Source organism: Narcine bancroftii, chromosome 8, assembly GCF_036971445.1.
Source record: "Narcine bancroftii isolate sNarBan1 chromosome 8, sNarBan1.hap1, whole genome shotgun sequence".
Classification (NCBI taxonomy): Eukaryota; Metazoa; Chordata; class Chondrichthyes; order Torpediniformes; family Narcinidae; genus Narcine; species Narcine bancroftii.
This window is the reverse complement of record NC_091476.1, coordinates 53312071-53327818: the sequence shown is the minus strand read 5'-3', so window position 1 is coordinate 53327818 and position 15748 is coordinate 53312071. Positions and strand designations below refer to the sequence as shown.

The following is a 15748-nucleotide window of genomic DNA, read 5'->3' as shown; positions in this document are numbered from 1 at the left end:
TCAATGACCTTTCATCAGAACTAAACAAAGTTATAATTTCACCATCTCAGAACCAAAATTGCTAACTGCTTCTCTTTCCAGAGACCCTGCTTTGACCGATCAAGTGTTTGCACAATTTCCTGCTTTTCATCAGCAACGTTTTGCTTTTGAAGCCACCAAGAATATTAATGACTCACCTGAAAAGATCTGTCCATTGTGATAGCAAAATAGTACTCTCTTCTTGGATATCGGCGTTCACAAATTAACACCTTATTGCATATCCTTCCTTTCGCTCCAGTTTGTTTCGTGACTAGTTTTCTTCCAATCATCTTTGAAGCAATATCTCGGACTTCCTCTGGGCTGCAAAAAACTCAGTATTTTACTGAACATGACTAGCAAGAAAGAAAAAAATCAAAATTGATGGTGGTCAATACACACATCTTCTTGCAATTTTATTTTTGAAATCACATCTAGCAGATTAGCACTGAAGAAATCATAAGAAAATGTCAAATGCCAAGATTGTAATCTTACAGCATAACCAAGGGGTTTGAGAAAGAGTGTGATCACTTGAGGGACAAAATACTCCCCTGAAGGTGACAGAGCGATATTGGATGAGGTTTTTAAAAAATTTCTTCATAACTGACATTTTCAAAGCTAGGGAACCAGCTAAAATTGAAAGCCGGGGATAGAGTTGACATTTTAAAGCAGCACTCAAGTGATTCCTCATCATTGAAGCTGCAAAGAAAGAAAAATAGTAAAGGGGTTTCACAGAAATGAGTTGCAAGGAAAGAGGGACATTTATCTCCAGGTTGAATATGAAAGGAAGTGGAACTGCTATGAAAATGTGAGAAGGCAGTGTAATGGAAAAACCTCAAACCAATAGTTTCAACTTGCCTCAAGGCAACTCAATAAATCCGGGCCATAAGAAGTAACCATGAGATAAAAGCAAACATTTTCTGAAAATTTTACAGGTTCACTAATGTCCTCCAGGAAAGCAACTTGGCATTCCATGTTAGACACATATTATTAACTTTAATCATTTGTAAAATAGCCTGATAGTTGCACATCTAATGGCTATGACATTGAACAATAAGATAATGGAACCGACCTTTCATCAAGAACCCAAGCACAGAACATTTAATAAGGCAATCAGTCCTGCTCAATCAGGTTACTGTGGTTGTCCAACATCCAGGAACTGGGCCTAAGAGAGCCATTACTCCAATTAGAAAACACCAACCTTATATTGGCATATCCTTAGTATTCCAGACTCTGCTTTTGAATAAATAATTAATGCAATACTTGACCCGAAAATGAAGCGTAGATTTGATTTTAAACACAGCAAATAAATACCATCTCTTATATACACCTGGGATGGCAGATTTAACTGGAGCATTCAAAGGGACCTAGGCAAATCTATAAAAAAAAATGTAGGGCTATGGGGAGAAGGATGAATCTAAATACTTGCATATACATGACAATTCAAAGTGATCTAATGCTGCAATCATTCTGTAATGGGAGAAGAATCAAAGAAAATTTTGCTGGGGGTCTGGACTCAAAGTAGCCTTATCACAACAATCAAAATTCTTAGCTACAGAATTTGGAAATAGTCAAATAATCATTTGAATTACGGTATAGGAGCCACTGATACAAGCTTGTGATACTTGTAGTATCAGAGTTTCAAACCATAAAAACAGACCCTTCAGCCCAGCTTGTCAATGCTAACCAAGTTGTCTCCTGAAGTTTTCCTGTATGTGACTTGTATTCCTCTAAATCTTTCCTATCCATGTACCTGTCCATACACTAGATATACCTTTAATGCACAAAATGGCCTTTAAACTTTTGACAGAGAAATGTTTTTCTTTCTTTATTTTCCAATCTGTTTATTGAGTTGTATTGAAAAGATATACAAGAGAATTACATTACATACATGTATTTCCAAGTGTGTAAGAAAAAGAACATATTCGTATTCAACAAATATATACTGACCATCTATTTCTTCTCTTATTAAACCAAAAGAGAGAGAAAAAAATTATTTTTTATTGCAAAATCCCATCTAATCTAAAAAAATAAAAGAAAGAGGGACTGGGCAGTGCATTCTGAGAGTAAAGTAGGAAAACAAAGGGTTTCCTGGTTAAAACCAAGTTTACTATAAGGAACTAGGAGAGAATCCAGTATAAAATTATGATTCTTAAACTATATGGAAATATTGAATAAACAGTCGCCAAACTTCTTCACATTTAAAAGATGTATCAAATGTCCAACTCCTAATTTAACATGGCATGACAGCAGAGAGCCATTGAAGTCGAGTAGGTGAGTTAGGATCCTTCCATTTAAGTAATGTTGAAAAGGCAATTATTCGCTGTGCAAAGACAGGCATATGGTATGATTCTAACAATAGCTGTTAATAGATTTCATTGTAATTCTAATCCTAGAAATTTTGTTAGGGTTTCAAAGACACCTTTACAGAAATTATCTAGTTTTGAACTTGACCAGAACATATGAGGTAAAGTGGCTAACTCAACTTTGCACCGATCACAAGTAGGGTTTACATTGGGAAAAATATAGGCCAACTTATCTTTGGACCACCTTGAACTGATTAAAGGCACAAATTAATGAAGTATTTGCTAGTTGAAAAATATGATCCCATTGATCATCCAGAAGCAATTCTTGGAACTCCAATTCCTAAGCACCTTTAATTTTATCATTGGATATCGGTTGCAAGTTAAGAAACCAATTATATATTGTAGCTATTAATCCTTTTGAAATGAACACACCTGAAAAAGGGTGACTATCATATTAGATGGGTAAGCAGAAAGATAATTTGGAAGTAAAGAACGCTGAAAGTCCCCAATTTGCAAATACCTAAAAAATTATGCCTTGATCAAATCATATTTGTCTGCTAACTGATTGAAAGACATTAAGCAGTCACCTGAAAATAAATCCGAAAAGGTTATTACTCCTTTAGTTTTCCATATTGAAAAAGCCTGAACAATCAATGATGCTTTGAAAACAGAAATGAATATGTATTTTACAAGATAAAACAAAGTTATTATACTCAAAAAATTTACAAAACTGGAACCAAATCCTAAAAGAGATAAAGACCTAACTGATTGTGCCTCCTACAGGCCGAAATCATTATTAAATGTAGATTCAAAAATCCTTTCCAAACTTTTAGACAACAGACTTGAGAATATTCTACCTAAAGTTATATTTAAGGATCAAACTGGGTTCATTAAGATAGTTATTCTCAATTTAGTATTTAAAGATTATTTAATATTATTTATTCTTCTCCATCTTAAAAACTTGAATGTGTTGTATACCTTGATGCTGAAAAAGCATCTGATAGAGTGGAATGTTTCTACTTATTTGAGATCTTTAAAAAAAAAATATTTAATATAAACCCACTAGCAAACACATCACAATATTTTAAGCTTAACCCAAATACATGTGGTATTTTGTAAAAAAGAAAGTAAGAAAGAAAAACCTCCTATAAATCCCCCACCCCTCCCCCAACAAACTAAAAAAGAAAATAGAGACAAGAAAGCCACAACAAGAGACTCCACTTTCCAATACTTTTAAACATGTAAATATTCATAGAAACCTATAATAGAAAGAGTGTGTTCGAGATCCATTTAAAATTTAACACTGTGATAGATTATAGATATGTTTTCGGGAGATAAATTGGGGCAGGTTTTTTCGTGTAGGTCACATACACTTCAAAACAGATTTTATTTAAAATACTGGAGCCCTGCTCAAGCAAGACAGGCTGGCTCCAAGAGCCTTTGAAAAAGCTTTGGAGAGTGCCCAAGAGACTTCACTAATGCATTGTTGTTTTGAAAAACAACAGATGAAAGAACTCGGAGGAGTAGGTTCGGAGCCACAGGCTGTCTGGGAGTGCTGTTTGCTGTTCTAAGAAGGTCATATGATTTTTGAAGCAGAGAGGGAGTCAAACAGGCTTTTCTCTGTGTGAAAGAGATCAGTTCTGCAATTTTACAGTCAGCGGCAACAGGTGCGACTAGAACAGGACAAGCTGCTAAGCTTGTGGAAAACCCCCATTTTGAAGACGGGTTGTGAATGCTTAGTTCTTCCTGGTCAAAGCCCTTGTGGTCCATACAAGAGGAGTGGCTGCATAATGTTTCACTAGAAATAAGAGAAACAAAAAGGAACTCTGTAGTGACCTGAAAGAAAGAGGTCATCATCTGGAAAACCCTGATGCAGCAGGTTTCTTCGGCACATTGAAGTGGCTGATTAAAAGGAGTGTCCAGCGAACAACAAATCTTTCTCTGAAAACCAACAAGAACCTTTCTGAGAGGTAACCATTTACCTTTCAAGCACCATAGCCTGGTGAACTTCATAAATGTTAAATTCTGTGCACAGTGTAAGAATTGCCTACAACCAGTAAACTTGGAAGAATGAGAAATGAGATTGGACTGTGAATCAAATAACTTTTCTGAACTTACATACACATTACATACACGTGTGCTTAGAATTATAAGGGGGTTAGGTTAGTTAATAGTCATAACTTAAAGTGTGATCCTGTTTTCATGTTTAAAGATAATTAAAAGCAACTTGTGTTTAAGTAACCATTTGTCTTGGTGAATATCTATTGCTGCTGGGTTTTGGGCTCCTCTGGGATCATGACAATTCTAACAGTTTGCAAATATGGGCTCCATATTTTTACGAAATGTATGATATTTATCTCTTAAATTTTAAGTAATTTTCTCATTTGGAATACAACTCCGCACTTCAGCATGCCATCTTCCCATTCCCAAATCAATATCTGACCTCCAAGTTATAGCATGTAGCGGTAGCTTCAGTGAAGAAATTCACAGCCACCACGTTGGATGCACTCAACGACTGTTTATTCAAATCCTGCGCACGCCCCTTGTGTGTGGTGATGTCATAACGGCTGCCCAGGGTGTGCACTGGGCTGGAAACACGAGGTAAGGGAGAACCCCTGACGGCACCATCTTCTCATGGCTGCTCCACCACGTGGCGGTACAAGCGAGGCTGGTTCGCCACAAGAATGTGCCGCCACATCACCCACCCCCCCAGAACCGGCTTACGCGTCCCACCACTTGGGCAGATGACCTAGGGGTTTGGGTTTGGCCATTTCCACCGGTCGAGAAAAGTCCAAATGTGCTGCCATTGCCCCTAATGTTCAATGTAAAAGTTTTACTGGACTGCTGAAGGATTTGTACGGGCGTTGCAAAGGTGCAGTGTGAGGTCCGCGCCAAACAAAAACCAATTCAGCTGAGTCCAGCTCTTTGGGAAGATAGGTCAGTCGGGTACCGTGATGCGCGGGGGGCAGGGGGGCTAGCGAGGCTAGCTTGCTGCGGAGATCCACCAACAGGTTCGGGTGCTCGGGCGTAGAGCCGGTTTCCGGGACGAAGAACTCACCGGGCAACGAGAGAGGCGCGCCATACACCAGCTCTGCAGATGATGCCTGTAGCTCCTCCTTGGGTCCTGTTCTGATGCCTAAGAGGACCCAGGGTAGTTCATCTGCCCAACCAGGGACTGTGAGATGAGCCATGAGGGCCGAGTTCAGGTTGCGGTGAAATATCTCCACCAGACAGTTTGTTTGCGGATGGTAGGCAGTGGTGTGGTGGAATTTGACCCCCAGAAGGTTCGCCAGTTGATACCAGAGGGCGAAGGTGAACTGAGCACCTCTGTCACTGGTGATATGCGCTGGAACTCTGAACCTGGAGATCCAGTGGTCGACTAAAATCCTGGCGAACGTCTCGGTGGAAGCCTCCTTGATGGGGATGGCTTCTGGCCATCTCATGGTCCGGTTGACCACCGTGAGCAGGTAGTGTGCCTCCCTGGACACCAGCAGGGGGCCCACGATGTCCACGTGTACGTGCTGGAATCTCTACCGTCGGGTCGAACTGCTGAACTGGGGCCTGCTTATGCCACTGTACCTTGGAGGCCTGGCACTGAGTGCAGCTCCTCGCCATCTCGGCCTCCTCCTTCTTGAGCCCGTGCCATACGAACTGCTCCACCACCATTCGTACCGATGCCTTCACTGAGGGGTGTGCTCAGTCGTAGACCATGCTGAAGGCCCTTGACCTCCATAGTGGCGGGACTACCGGGTGCTGTGAACTGGTGGAAATGCTGCAGAGCAGTGTGTCTGGACTGTTCAGCAACTGAATGTCCTGGAGGATGAGCCCCGAAAAGGCAGTCCGGAGAGCTTGCGTCTCCGTGTCTTCCCTCTGTGCCTGTGCCAGTTGGGTGGAGTCGAGGCCGGGAGCAAGGGTGTTAATCGTCGGCCGGAAGAGTGCGTCCGCCACGACATTGTCTCTATCTGCCCTGTGCCAGATGTCGGTGGTGCACTCCGACACATAGGACACAGACCCTTGGCCATCACGAGGGCCTGCGTAAGGGGCTTGTGGTCGGTGAACGTCGTGACTGGCCTGCCCTCCCTAATTTTAGATTTTATTATTGGGCTATTAATATCCAATATATTACCTTTTGGATTTATTATTTAGACGTACATGAATGTCCTTTAAGGGTAGATTTGGAGAGGAATTCAGGGTTGGGGGGATACTCGTTAGCCTCATTGCTGGGAGCTCCTCTACCCTTTGCGTTATCCAAAATTAATAGACAATAACTTAACGCAGATCTTAAGAATACGATAAGGATTTGGTTCCAGAGAAATATAGATTTTGTAAAATGCCAACTATGTATTAAACTTAATTAATCCTACGTAATTGAATTAAGCATCTAAACAAGGGCTAAATGTTGCTAGATACTTTGTCACATTATCAGTAACTAAGTGCCTTCTAACATCTAGAGATGTGGATTACTTTGCTCCAGTTGGCAGATCCCTAGCTTATTCTAAGATCATGAGGATCAAAACTCTGAGGAAGGTCTTGGTGGTTCAAACTTTAAAGTCAAACTTCTCATGTACTCTGCTAAGAACAGTACATCACCGATTAAATTCAACGATTTAAATTAGCTGGCCACCATGAAATTGGAATGACATATCCTTATGACATGGCAACTGTATAGCTCATCAATATTCACATTTTTCAAATAATTTATAAGACACCAAATTTTAATAATTGAATGAGCCATGCACTGGCTTATTATATATTTTAGAACTTTAATTTGCATAAAGCACCATAACTTTAAACAACATGACCAAATGTATGTTCCATATCATCTCTCTTTCACTGCCATTAGTCAAGAGAGAAATTGTCTTGACATGAAGCTCTAATGTTAATGAGACTTCTACCTGGGGAAGCAGTGCATTTGATTGACAGCACACTCAACAGAGATCACCAGACTTACGAGTAAACGATTTTCACTCCTCCCTTCAGGCCACCTTCAAATTCTCCTTTCCCCCGACCACCAGCAAGCACCTGAGCTTTCACCACCACATCTTTTGACCCTGTTAGAGCAAGATAGATTTCGTCAATTTATGAGCATAAATATTCCTTACATAATTGCATCCAATCATTTTCATCTACTCGCCTATTTAAATCAACCTCCTATCTTAATCTTGATTTATGAATTCCTAACTTGGGAGCAGCTTTTTGAAGTAATTTATACTTCTCTGAAATAAATATTTGTTCTATCCTTACTTATCAATAATTCTAATTCATTTTGCATAGATAGTATCAAGTTATAGCCTAACTTCTCAACCAAGAAAGCTCTAACCCGATATTTACAAAAAAAGGTACTATTTGGGACATTAAATTTTTCCTTCATTCTTTGAAAAGTAATAAATTTACCAGCTTCAAAACAATCTTCATTTGACTCCAAATCCTCAAAAATTGATTATTCATAGAAAAAGGAAGAAGTCTATTTTGATACAAAGGCATTGTTTGAGAGATCCAAAAAGGATTTACATTTGAGTATTAGGAAGTTTTTGTGGAAAGGAGAGTTGACTTGAAAATTTGAATTAGGATGTTTGTAACTTCCCCATTTTAAGAATTATTATTGAGCAGCTCAATTGACATTTATTAATGGGATGCTTGATTTAGATAAACCCTCATCTTGGGTTAAAATAGAATTGAGTAAAATAGGAGAAGATTCTATGCAGGATTTTATTTACAAATGGAATTCAAAATTGTTAACAGGAATTAGAGATGCACCTATTCTGAGACATTTGATTGAATTATGGAATAAAATTTCCATGTTTTAAGTTTCAGTACTTGAAACAGGTGCAAGAAATGGTCAGAGAAACTGCTCTTGATAATATAGGTGAGGGATGAATATTGTTTTTCCTTAATCCCATTGGGTATTGTTTACAATCCACGTATAATAATAATACTGGGTCAATAGCACCCAGGTTTGCTGAATATATGAAGCACTGTGGGAAAGTGAATAGTGAGTATCAAGGAATATGTAAAAGGCCAAAAAAGGTTGAGTGAAGCAGCAATAGATACATGATGTGTAATAAGGATTATTCATTTTGTAGCAGCAGGGTTAATGTAGCTGTTAGCGCAACATTATTACAGCACCAACAATCTGAGTTTAAATCCAGGACTGCCTGCAACTGTGTGGGCTTCCTCCAGGTGCTCCATTTTCCTCCCACTCTTGGAAAACATATGGGATTTGTAAGTTAATTGGTGTATTTGGGTGGTATGAGCTTGTGGATCGGAAGGGCCTGCTACATCTCTAAAATTAAATTAACAACCTTTAAAGGATGAGAATGATGGAATTCTTGATTTATCAAGGGGTCTGGGAATGCTTGTGCAGGAATTGCAAATCATGTTCTAAAAGCAAATAGAAAAACTGAGCATCACTTCAAGAAAATTGAAGTACAGGGGCAAGTAACTTATCAAGACTTTGGTGAGATAGCTTTGTCCACTATACTAATTAAAATATAATTGTGGGGGAGGAGTGGGAGTTGCTCAAGCCCCTTTCTGGACCCCAACAGGATTTCAGATTTGTTTTTCCTGGAAACTTTTTGAGATTTTTTTTAACAACTTGCTTTACATATAAAGCCATTTATTACATCAGTAATATTTATCTTCACCATGTCACCAGGGAACACCAATAAAAAACTTGCAGACTACTGTGCTCCAAGAAATACTGCATTAAATTAAGAGTCTTACACCACCCGGTGGTCAATAATAGGTACTGCAAGCCAAACTGTTCACATGGAAAATCTGTAGATACTGATTACAGTGCAATATACAAAGGTGCTGGAGAAATTTAGCAGGTCACACAGCATCTATAGCAGTGGGTCCTAACCTTTTTCTTTCTACTCACCTACCACTTTAAGTATTCCCTATGCCACAGGTGCTCTATGGTTATTAAGGATTGCTTAAGGTGGTATGTGGGTGGAAATAAAAAGGTTGAGAACCATTGATCTATAGGAAGTAAAGAGTAACCAACATTTCAAACCAGAGCCCTTTACCAAGGTATGAGCAAAAAATAGACAGGTGCCTGAATAAAAAAGTGGGGGAAGGAGAAGAGGCATTGTTCCACACACATTTTAATGTAAAACAGACCTATATATTACACCCCCTAATGATAGCCAGATATCTGAAATAACAGATGAAATTTCTCAAAATTTTCTTCTGAAGAACCTGAAATAATAAATGGCTATTTGAATTTCCCCTTCCCTGCCTCTGCACACCGATGGTTCAGAATGAAATAGTTTATTTTAATAAAAACATTACATCAATATTAGCAGCATAATTACAATATTACATTTTCCATGAACCTTCCTCAATCTGGATACAGAGGCATACCTATTTCTTTGGCAGCCTTGAAAGCCTCATCAGCTGAGCTGGCAACTTGTCCTTTGGGGATTCTTATGCCTGCATCTTTCAGTAAATCCATGCTCAGATACTCATGAAGGGAAAGATCTCTTTTGCCTTTTTGCTGAACTTCATTTCCAACCAGATTTGGGGACCCACCAAAAATCTAGGTAGAAAAAAAAAGGTTTTAAATCATGTTTAAGTGCAATAAAATGCAAAAAAATATCATGCTGTGGATCAGGTTATTTTAATTGGAATTACTATTAACTAACTAACTACACAGGAGAATTAGTAATAATTGTTTAAATACAATGATAATAAATATCCCGTTATCCAAGTGCAAAAAGAAAGCGACTTAGCAACAAAACACCATTCTTTTGTGGTATCAGAGCAGTCCCTGATTAGTGTAACAATCAACAGTCTGATAACTGTTGGAAAGAAACAATTCTTGAACCTAGTCTTCAGGTTTCTATACCATCTGCCCAAAGAGGTTATGAGCAGGTTGATGGGGATACTTTATGTTGCTGGCTGCCTTCTTCAGATAGTGCCTTACATGGTTGGGAGGTTGGAAGCTGCAATGAACCTGGCTTTCTGCATTCTTGAGCAGTTGAATTCCCAAGCCTGGCTGTGATTCAACCAGTCAGTATACTTGCCTCTTTTCAATCTTCTTCAGCATGATGCTGAACCAAGCCATGAAAGACCCCAACAATGAAGACGCTGTTTACATCCGGTACCGCACGGATGGCAGTCTCTTCAATCTGAGGCGCCTGCAAGCTCACACCAAGACACAAGAGAAACTTGTCCGTGAACTACTCTTTGCAGATGATGCCGCTTTAGTTGCCCATTCAGAGCCAGCTCTTCAGCGCTTGACGTCCTGCTTTGCGGAAACTGCCAAAATGTTTGGCCTGGAAGTCAGCCTGAAGAAAACTGAGGTCCTCCATCAGCCAGCTCCCCACCATGACTACCAGCCCCCCCACATCTCCATCGGGCACACAAAACTCAAAACGGTCAACCAGTTTACCTATCTCGGCTGCACCATTTCATCAGATGCAAGGATCGACAATGAGATAGACAACAGACTCGCCAAGGCAAATAGCGCCTTTGGAAGACTACACAAAAGAGTCTGGAAAAACAACCAACTGAAAAACCTCACAAAGATAAGCGTATACAGAGCCGTTGTCATACCCACACTCCTGTTCGGCTCCGAATCATGGGTCCTCTACCGGCACCACCTACGGCTCCTAGAACGCTTCCACCAGCGTTGTCTCCGCTCCATCCTCAACATCCATTGGAGCGCTCACACCCCTAACGTCGAGGTACTCGAGATGGCAGAGGTCGACAGCATCGAGTCCACGCTGCTGAAGATCCAGCTGCGCTGGATGGGTCACGTCTCCAGAATGGAGGACCATCGCCTTCCCAAGATCGTATTATATGGCGAGCTCTCCACTGGCCACCGTGACAGAGGTGCACCAAAGAAAAGGTACAAGAACTGCCTAAAGAAATCTCTTGGTGCCTGCCACATTGACCACCGCCAGTGGGCTGATAACGCCTCAAACCGTGCATCTTGGCGCCTCACAGTTTGGCGGGCAGCAGCCTCCTTTGAAGAAGACCGCAGAGCCCACCTCACTGACAAAAGGCAAAGGAGGAAAAACCCAACACCCAACCCCAACCAACCAATTTTCCCTTGCAACCGCTGCAATCGTGTCTGCCTGTCCCGCATCGGACTGGTCAGCCACAAACGAGCCTGCAGCTGACGTGGACTTTTTACCCCCTCCATAAATCTTCGTCCGCGAAGCCAAGCCAAAGAAAAAATACTTGCCACAGTCCACTTGTGGAAGTTTGGTAGAGAATATGACAACATGCTAAACCTCCTTAAACTCCCTAGAAAGTAGAGATGTTGGTGTGCCTTCTTCACAATTGACTAGATCTGATCGCTCCAGGAGAGGTAGTCTGAAATATGTACTCCCTGGAACTTGGTTCTAACCCTCTCCACCTCCTTCTCATCAATACAGATAAGTGTGTGCTCCCTTGGCCCTCCTTCCTAAAATCCACAATAAGCTCCTTGGTCTTAGTGAAGTTGAGAGAAAAGGTTTTTGCTCTGGCACCACCCAACCAGGTTCTTGATCTCTATCCTACATTCTGAATCATCATTTTGAGTTATTCAGCCAACAATGGTGGTGCTGTTACCAAATCTGTACACCGAATTGAAGGTGTGGGGTGCCACTGTGTTGTTGGTCAATGTGGTGATGTTACAGATTCACACTGCTTGGGGTCTGTTGATGAGGCAGTGGAGGATCCAGTTCCACAGGGACAAAATGAGTCCCAGATCCTTTTGCTTGTTCATGAGTTTTGCTGGTATGATAGTAATGAACACTGAGCTGTAATCCATCAACAACAGCCCTAACATAGCTGCAGACTATATCATCTAATGCAGAGTGGAGGGTCAGCAAGATGGCATATGCCATTGACCTGTTGTGGTAATAGGTGAACTGAAGTGGGTTCAGGTCCTTCCTGAGTCAAGAATTGATTGTTCCATAGCCAACTGTTCAAAGCACTTCATCAAATTAGACATCAGTGCCACCCACCGATAGTCCTTGAGGAACATTATCCTGCTGTTCTTGGGCATCAGAATGATGGAAATAGTGAAATTTATAAAAGATTGAAGTATATTGAGAGAACTACAGCATTTGAAATATTTAACTTAATCTACAGAATAATGATCAACAAACACAAAACTAAAAGGCAGCTTTGTCATACTTTATCATACAAGTTAATAACTCAAGGCTCTGATATTTAACTTGATGTGAGCAAGATGATAATGGCAGGATCCCAGTGAAGTCAAACTCAGAGCTACTTTTAGCTGAGGGCCTGGAGATCAAAAGGCTGTCCTTGTTTTGTCTGGGGTGAGGAGGAAGGGGGTAGGGGAGGGGAAGTGGAGTGAGGGTGAGAAATGGAGGATCTACAGACATGGGCTTATCAGTGACAAAAGGAGAAATTAATGTTTTAAAGATCTGTCTGTTCTACTGAAATGTACTTTTTTCTTGCAGTAACTGTGAACATTCATCTATCCTTGGATATTTATTATCTCTTTTTCTGCCTTGCCTTCGTGGTTTTGTTTTTAATTTAACCATATAACAATTACAGCACAGAAACAGGACATCTCGGCCCTTCTAGTCCGCATCAAACCAAGTACTCTCCTCTAGTCCCATCTACCTGCACCTTGCCCATAATCCTCCAATCCCCTCTCATCTATATACCTATCCAATTTTTGCTTAAATGACAAAATGGACCCTGCCGTCATTACTTCTCCCAGAAGCTCATTCCACACAGCCACCACTCTCTGAGTGAAGAAGTTCCCCCTCATGTTAACTTCTAAACTTTTGCCCCTTAACTCTTAACTCATGACCACTTGTTTCAATCTCTCCTACTCTCAATGGAAAAAGCCTTTCCACACCACCTCTATCTATCCCTCTCATAATCTTAAATACCTCTATCAAATCCCTCCTCAACTTTCTACGCTCCAAAGAATAAAGACTTAATGTGCTCAATCTTTCTTAGTAATCTAGATTTTTTTTCAAACTTTATTTAAAGATTTTTAAAAAATAACATATAATCCAATAATCAAAAATTGATTTTACAAGATCAATCCCAAACACCCCCTCCCACCCCTTCAGCCAACTCCCTTAAGGGGAGCCAAAAAATATAAATGATATATATAATTTAAAAATTATAAATGTTGAAAACAATTCAAAGTATATCTAAATGTATATATTTCAAATATGAAGACCACTTACTAACAAAAAGGGAATAATTGTCATGTAAATTATGTGATTTTCCTTAACAATACAAACTTTCAATTCATTATGCCAACATAGTATATTAATCTCTATATTATCTTTCCAAGTACTCGCAGCACATTTACGCGCTACTGGTAACACCAAACGTACAAAAGCAATTTGAATTTTATCCAAACCTAATCCCCCCTCATCAAAATCAAATTACCCAACAAAAAAATAATTGGATCTAATGGTAATGTAAAGTTATATAATTTTTCCAAAATTACTTTAATTCCTTGCCAAAATGGCTGAACTTAACACGTCCAAACAGCATATAGAAAAGTTCCAATACATGAATCACATCTAAAACATAAATCTGAATTACTAAACCCATATTTTTTCAGTTTCTCTAGAGTCAAGTATAATTGATGTCTTTGGCTTGGCTTCGCGGACGAAGATTTATGGAAGGGGTAAATGTCCACGTCAGCTGCAGGCTCGTTTGTGGCTGACAAGTCCGAAGCGGGACAGGCAGACACGGTTGCAGCGGTTGCAGGGGAAAATTGTTTGGTTGGGGTTGGGTGTTGGGTTTTTCCTCCTTTGCCTTTTGTCAGTGAAGTGGGCTCTGCGGTCTTCTTCAAAGGAGGTTGCTGCCCGCCAAACTGTGAGGCGCCAAGATGCACGGTTTGAAGCGATATCAGCCCACTGGCGGTGGTCAATGTGGCAGGCACCAAGAGATTTCTTTAGGCAGTCCTTGTACCTCTTCTTTGGTGCACCTCTGTCACGGTGGCCAGTGGAGAGCTCGCCATCTAACACGATCTTGGGAAGGCGATGGTCCTCCATTCTGGAAATGTGACCCACCCAGCACAGCTGGATCTTCAGCAGCGTGGATTCGATGCTGTCGGCCTCTGCCATCTCGAGTACTTCGATGTTATGGATGAAGTCGCTCCAATGAATGTTGAGGATGGAGCGGAGACAACGCTGTTGGAAGCGTTCTAGGAGTCGTAGGTGATGCCGGTAGAGGACCCATGATTCGGAGCCGAACAGGAGTGTGGGTATGACAACGGCTCTGTATACGCTTATCTTTGTGAGGTTTTTCAGTTGGTTGTTTTTCCAGACTCTTTTGTGTAGTCTTCCAAAGGCACTATTTGCCTTGGAGAGTCTGTTGTCTATCTCGTTGTCGATCCTTGCATCTGATGAAATGGTGCAGCCGAGATAGGTAAACTGGTTGACCGTTTTGAGTTTTGTGTGCCCGATGGAGATGTGGGGGGACTGGTAGTCATGGTGGGGAGCTGGCTGATGGAGGACCTCAGTTTTCTTCAGGCTGACTTCCAGGCCAAACGTTTTGGCAGTTTCCGCAAAACAGGAATTCAAGCGCTGAAGAGCTGGCTCTGAATGGGCAACTAAAGCGGCATCGTCTGCAAAGAGTAGTTCACGGACAAGTTTCTCTTGTGTCTTGGTGTGAGCTTGCAGGCGCCTCAGATTGAAGAGACTGCCATCCGTGCGGTACCGGATGTAAACAGCGTCTTCATTGTTGAGGTCTTTCATGGCTTGGTTCAGCATCATGCTGAAGAAGATTGAAAAGAGGGTTGGTGCGAGAACGCAGCCTTGCTTCACGCCATTGTTAATGGAGAAGGGTTCAGAGAGCTCACTGCTGTATCTGACCCGACCTTGTTGGTTTTCGTGCAGTTGGATAACCATGTTGAGGAACTTTGGGGGGCATCCGAGGCGCTCTAGTATTTGCCAAAGCCCTTTCCTGCTCACGGTGTCGAAGGCTTTGGTGAGGTCAACAAAGGTGATGTAGAGTCCTTTGTTTTGTTCTCTGCACTTTTCTTGGAGCTGTCTGAGGTCAAAGACCATGTCAGTAGTTCCTCTGTTTGCGCGAAAGCCGCACTGTGATTCTAGGAGAACATTCTCGGCGACACTAGGTATTATTCTATTTAGGAGAATCCTAGCAAAGATTTTGCCTGCAATGGAGAGCAGCGTGATTCCCCTGTAGATTGAGCAGTCTGATTTCTCGCCTTTGTTTTTGTACAGGGTGATGATGATGGCATCACGAAGGTCCTGAGGCAGCTTTCCTTGGTCCCAACAAAGCTTGAAAAACTCATGCAGTTTGTCATGCAGAGTTTTGCCGCCAGCCTTCCAGACCTCTGGGGGGACTCCATCCATGCCTGCTGCTTTGCCACTTTTCAGTTGTTCAATTGAACAACTGAAAAGTGGCAAAGCAGCAGGTTATCCATATTATCTTGTAACAAATTATACATAACTGAAATATAACCC

General features: G+C 41.1%; 1 protein-coding gene across 3 annotated transcripts in view; it reads right to left on the bottom strand.

Moving 5' to 3' along the window:
- Nucleotides 1–15748, bottom strand: part of sucla2 (succinate-CoA ligase ADP-forming subunit beta) — a 65577-nt gene that overhangs the window by 37033 nt on the left and 12796 nt on the right. For all 3 annotated transcript variants that reach the window (XR_011343121.1, XR_011343120.1, XM_069893742.1), the window contains exons 2-4: nt 9687–9861; nt 7273–7372; nt 177–339 (exon numbers count right to left, since the gene is read on the bottom strand). Coding sequence is in view for 1 of the 3 variants with exons in the window: in XM_069893742.1 (XP_069749843.1) it covers nt 177–339; nt 7273–7372; nt 9687–9861 (438 nt within the window). In the remaining 2 variants the exon portion in view is untranslated. The remainder of the gene's footprint in view (nt 1–176; nt 340–7272; nt 7373–9686; nt 9862–15748) is intronic.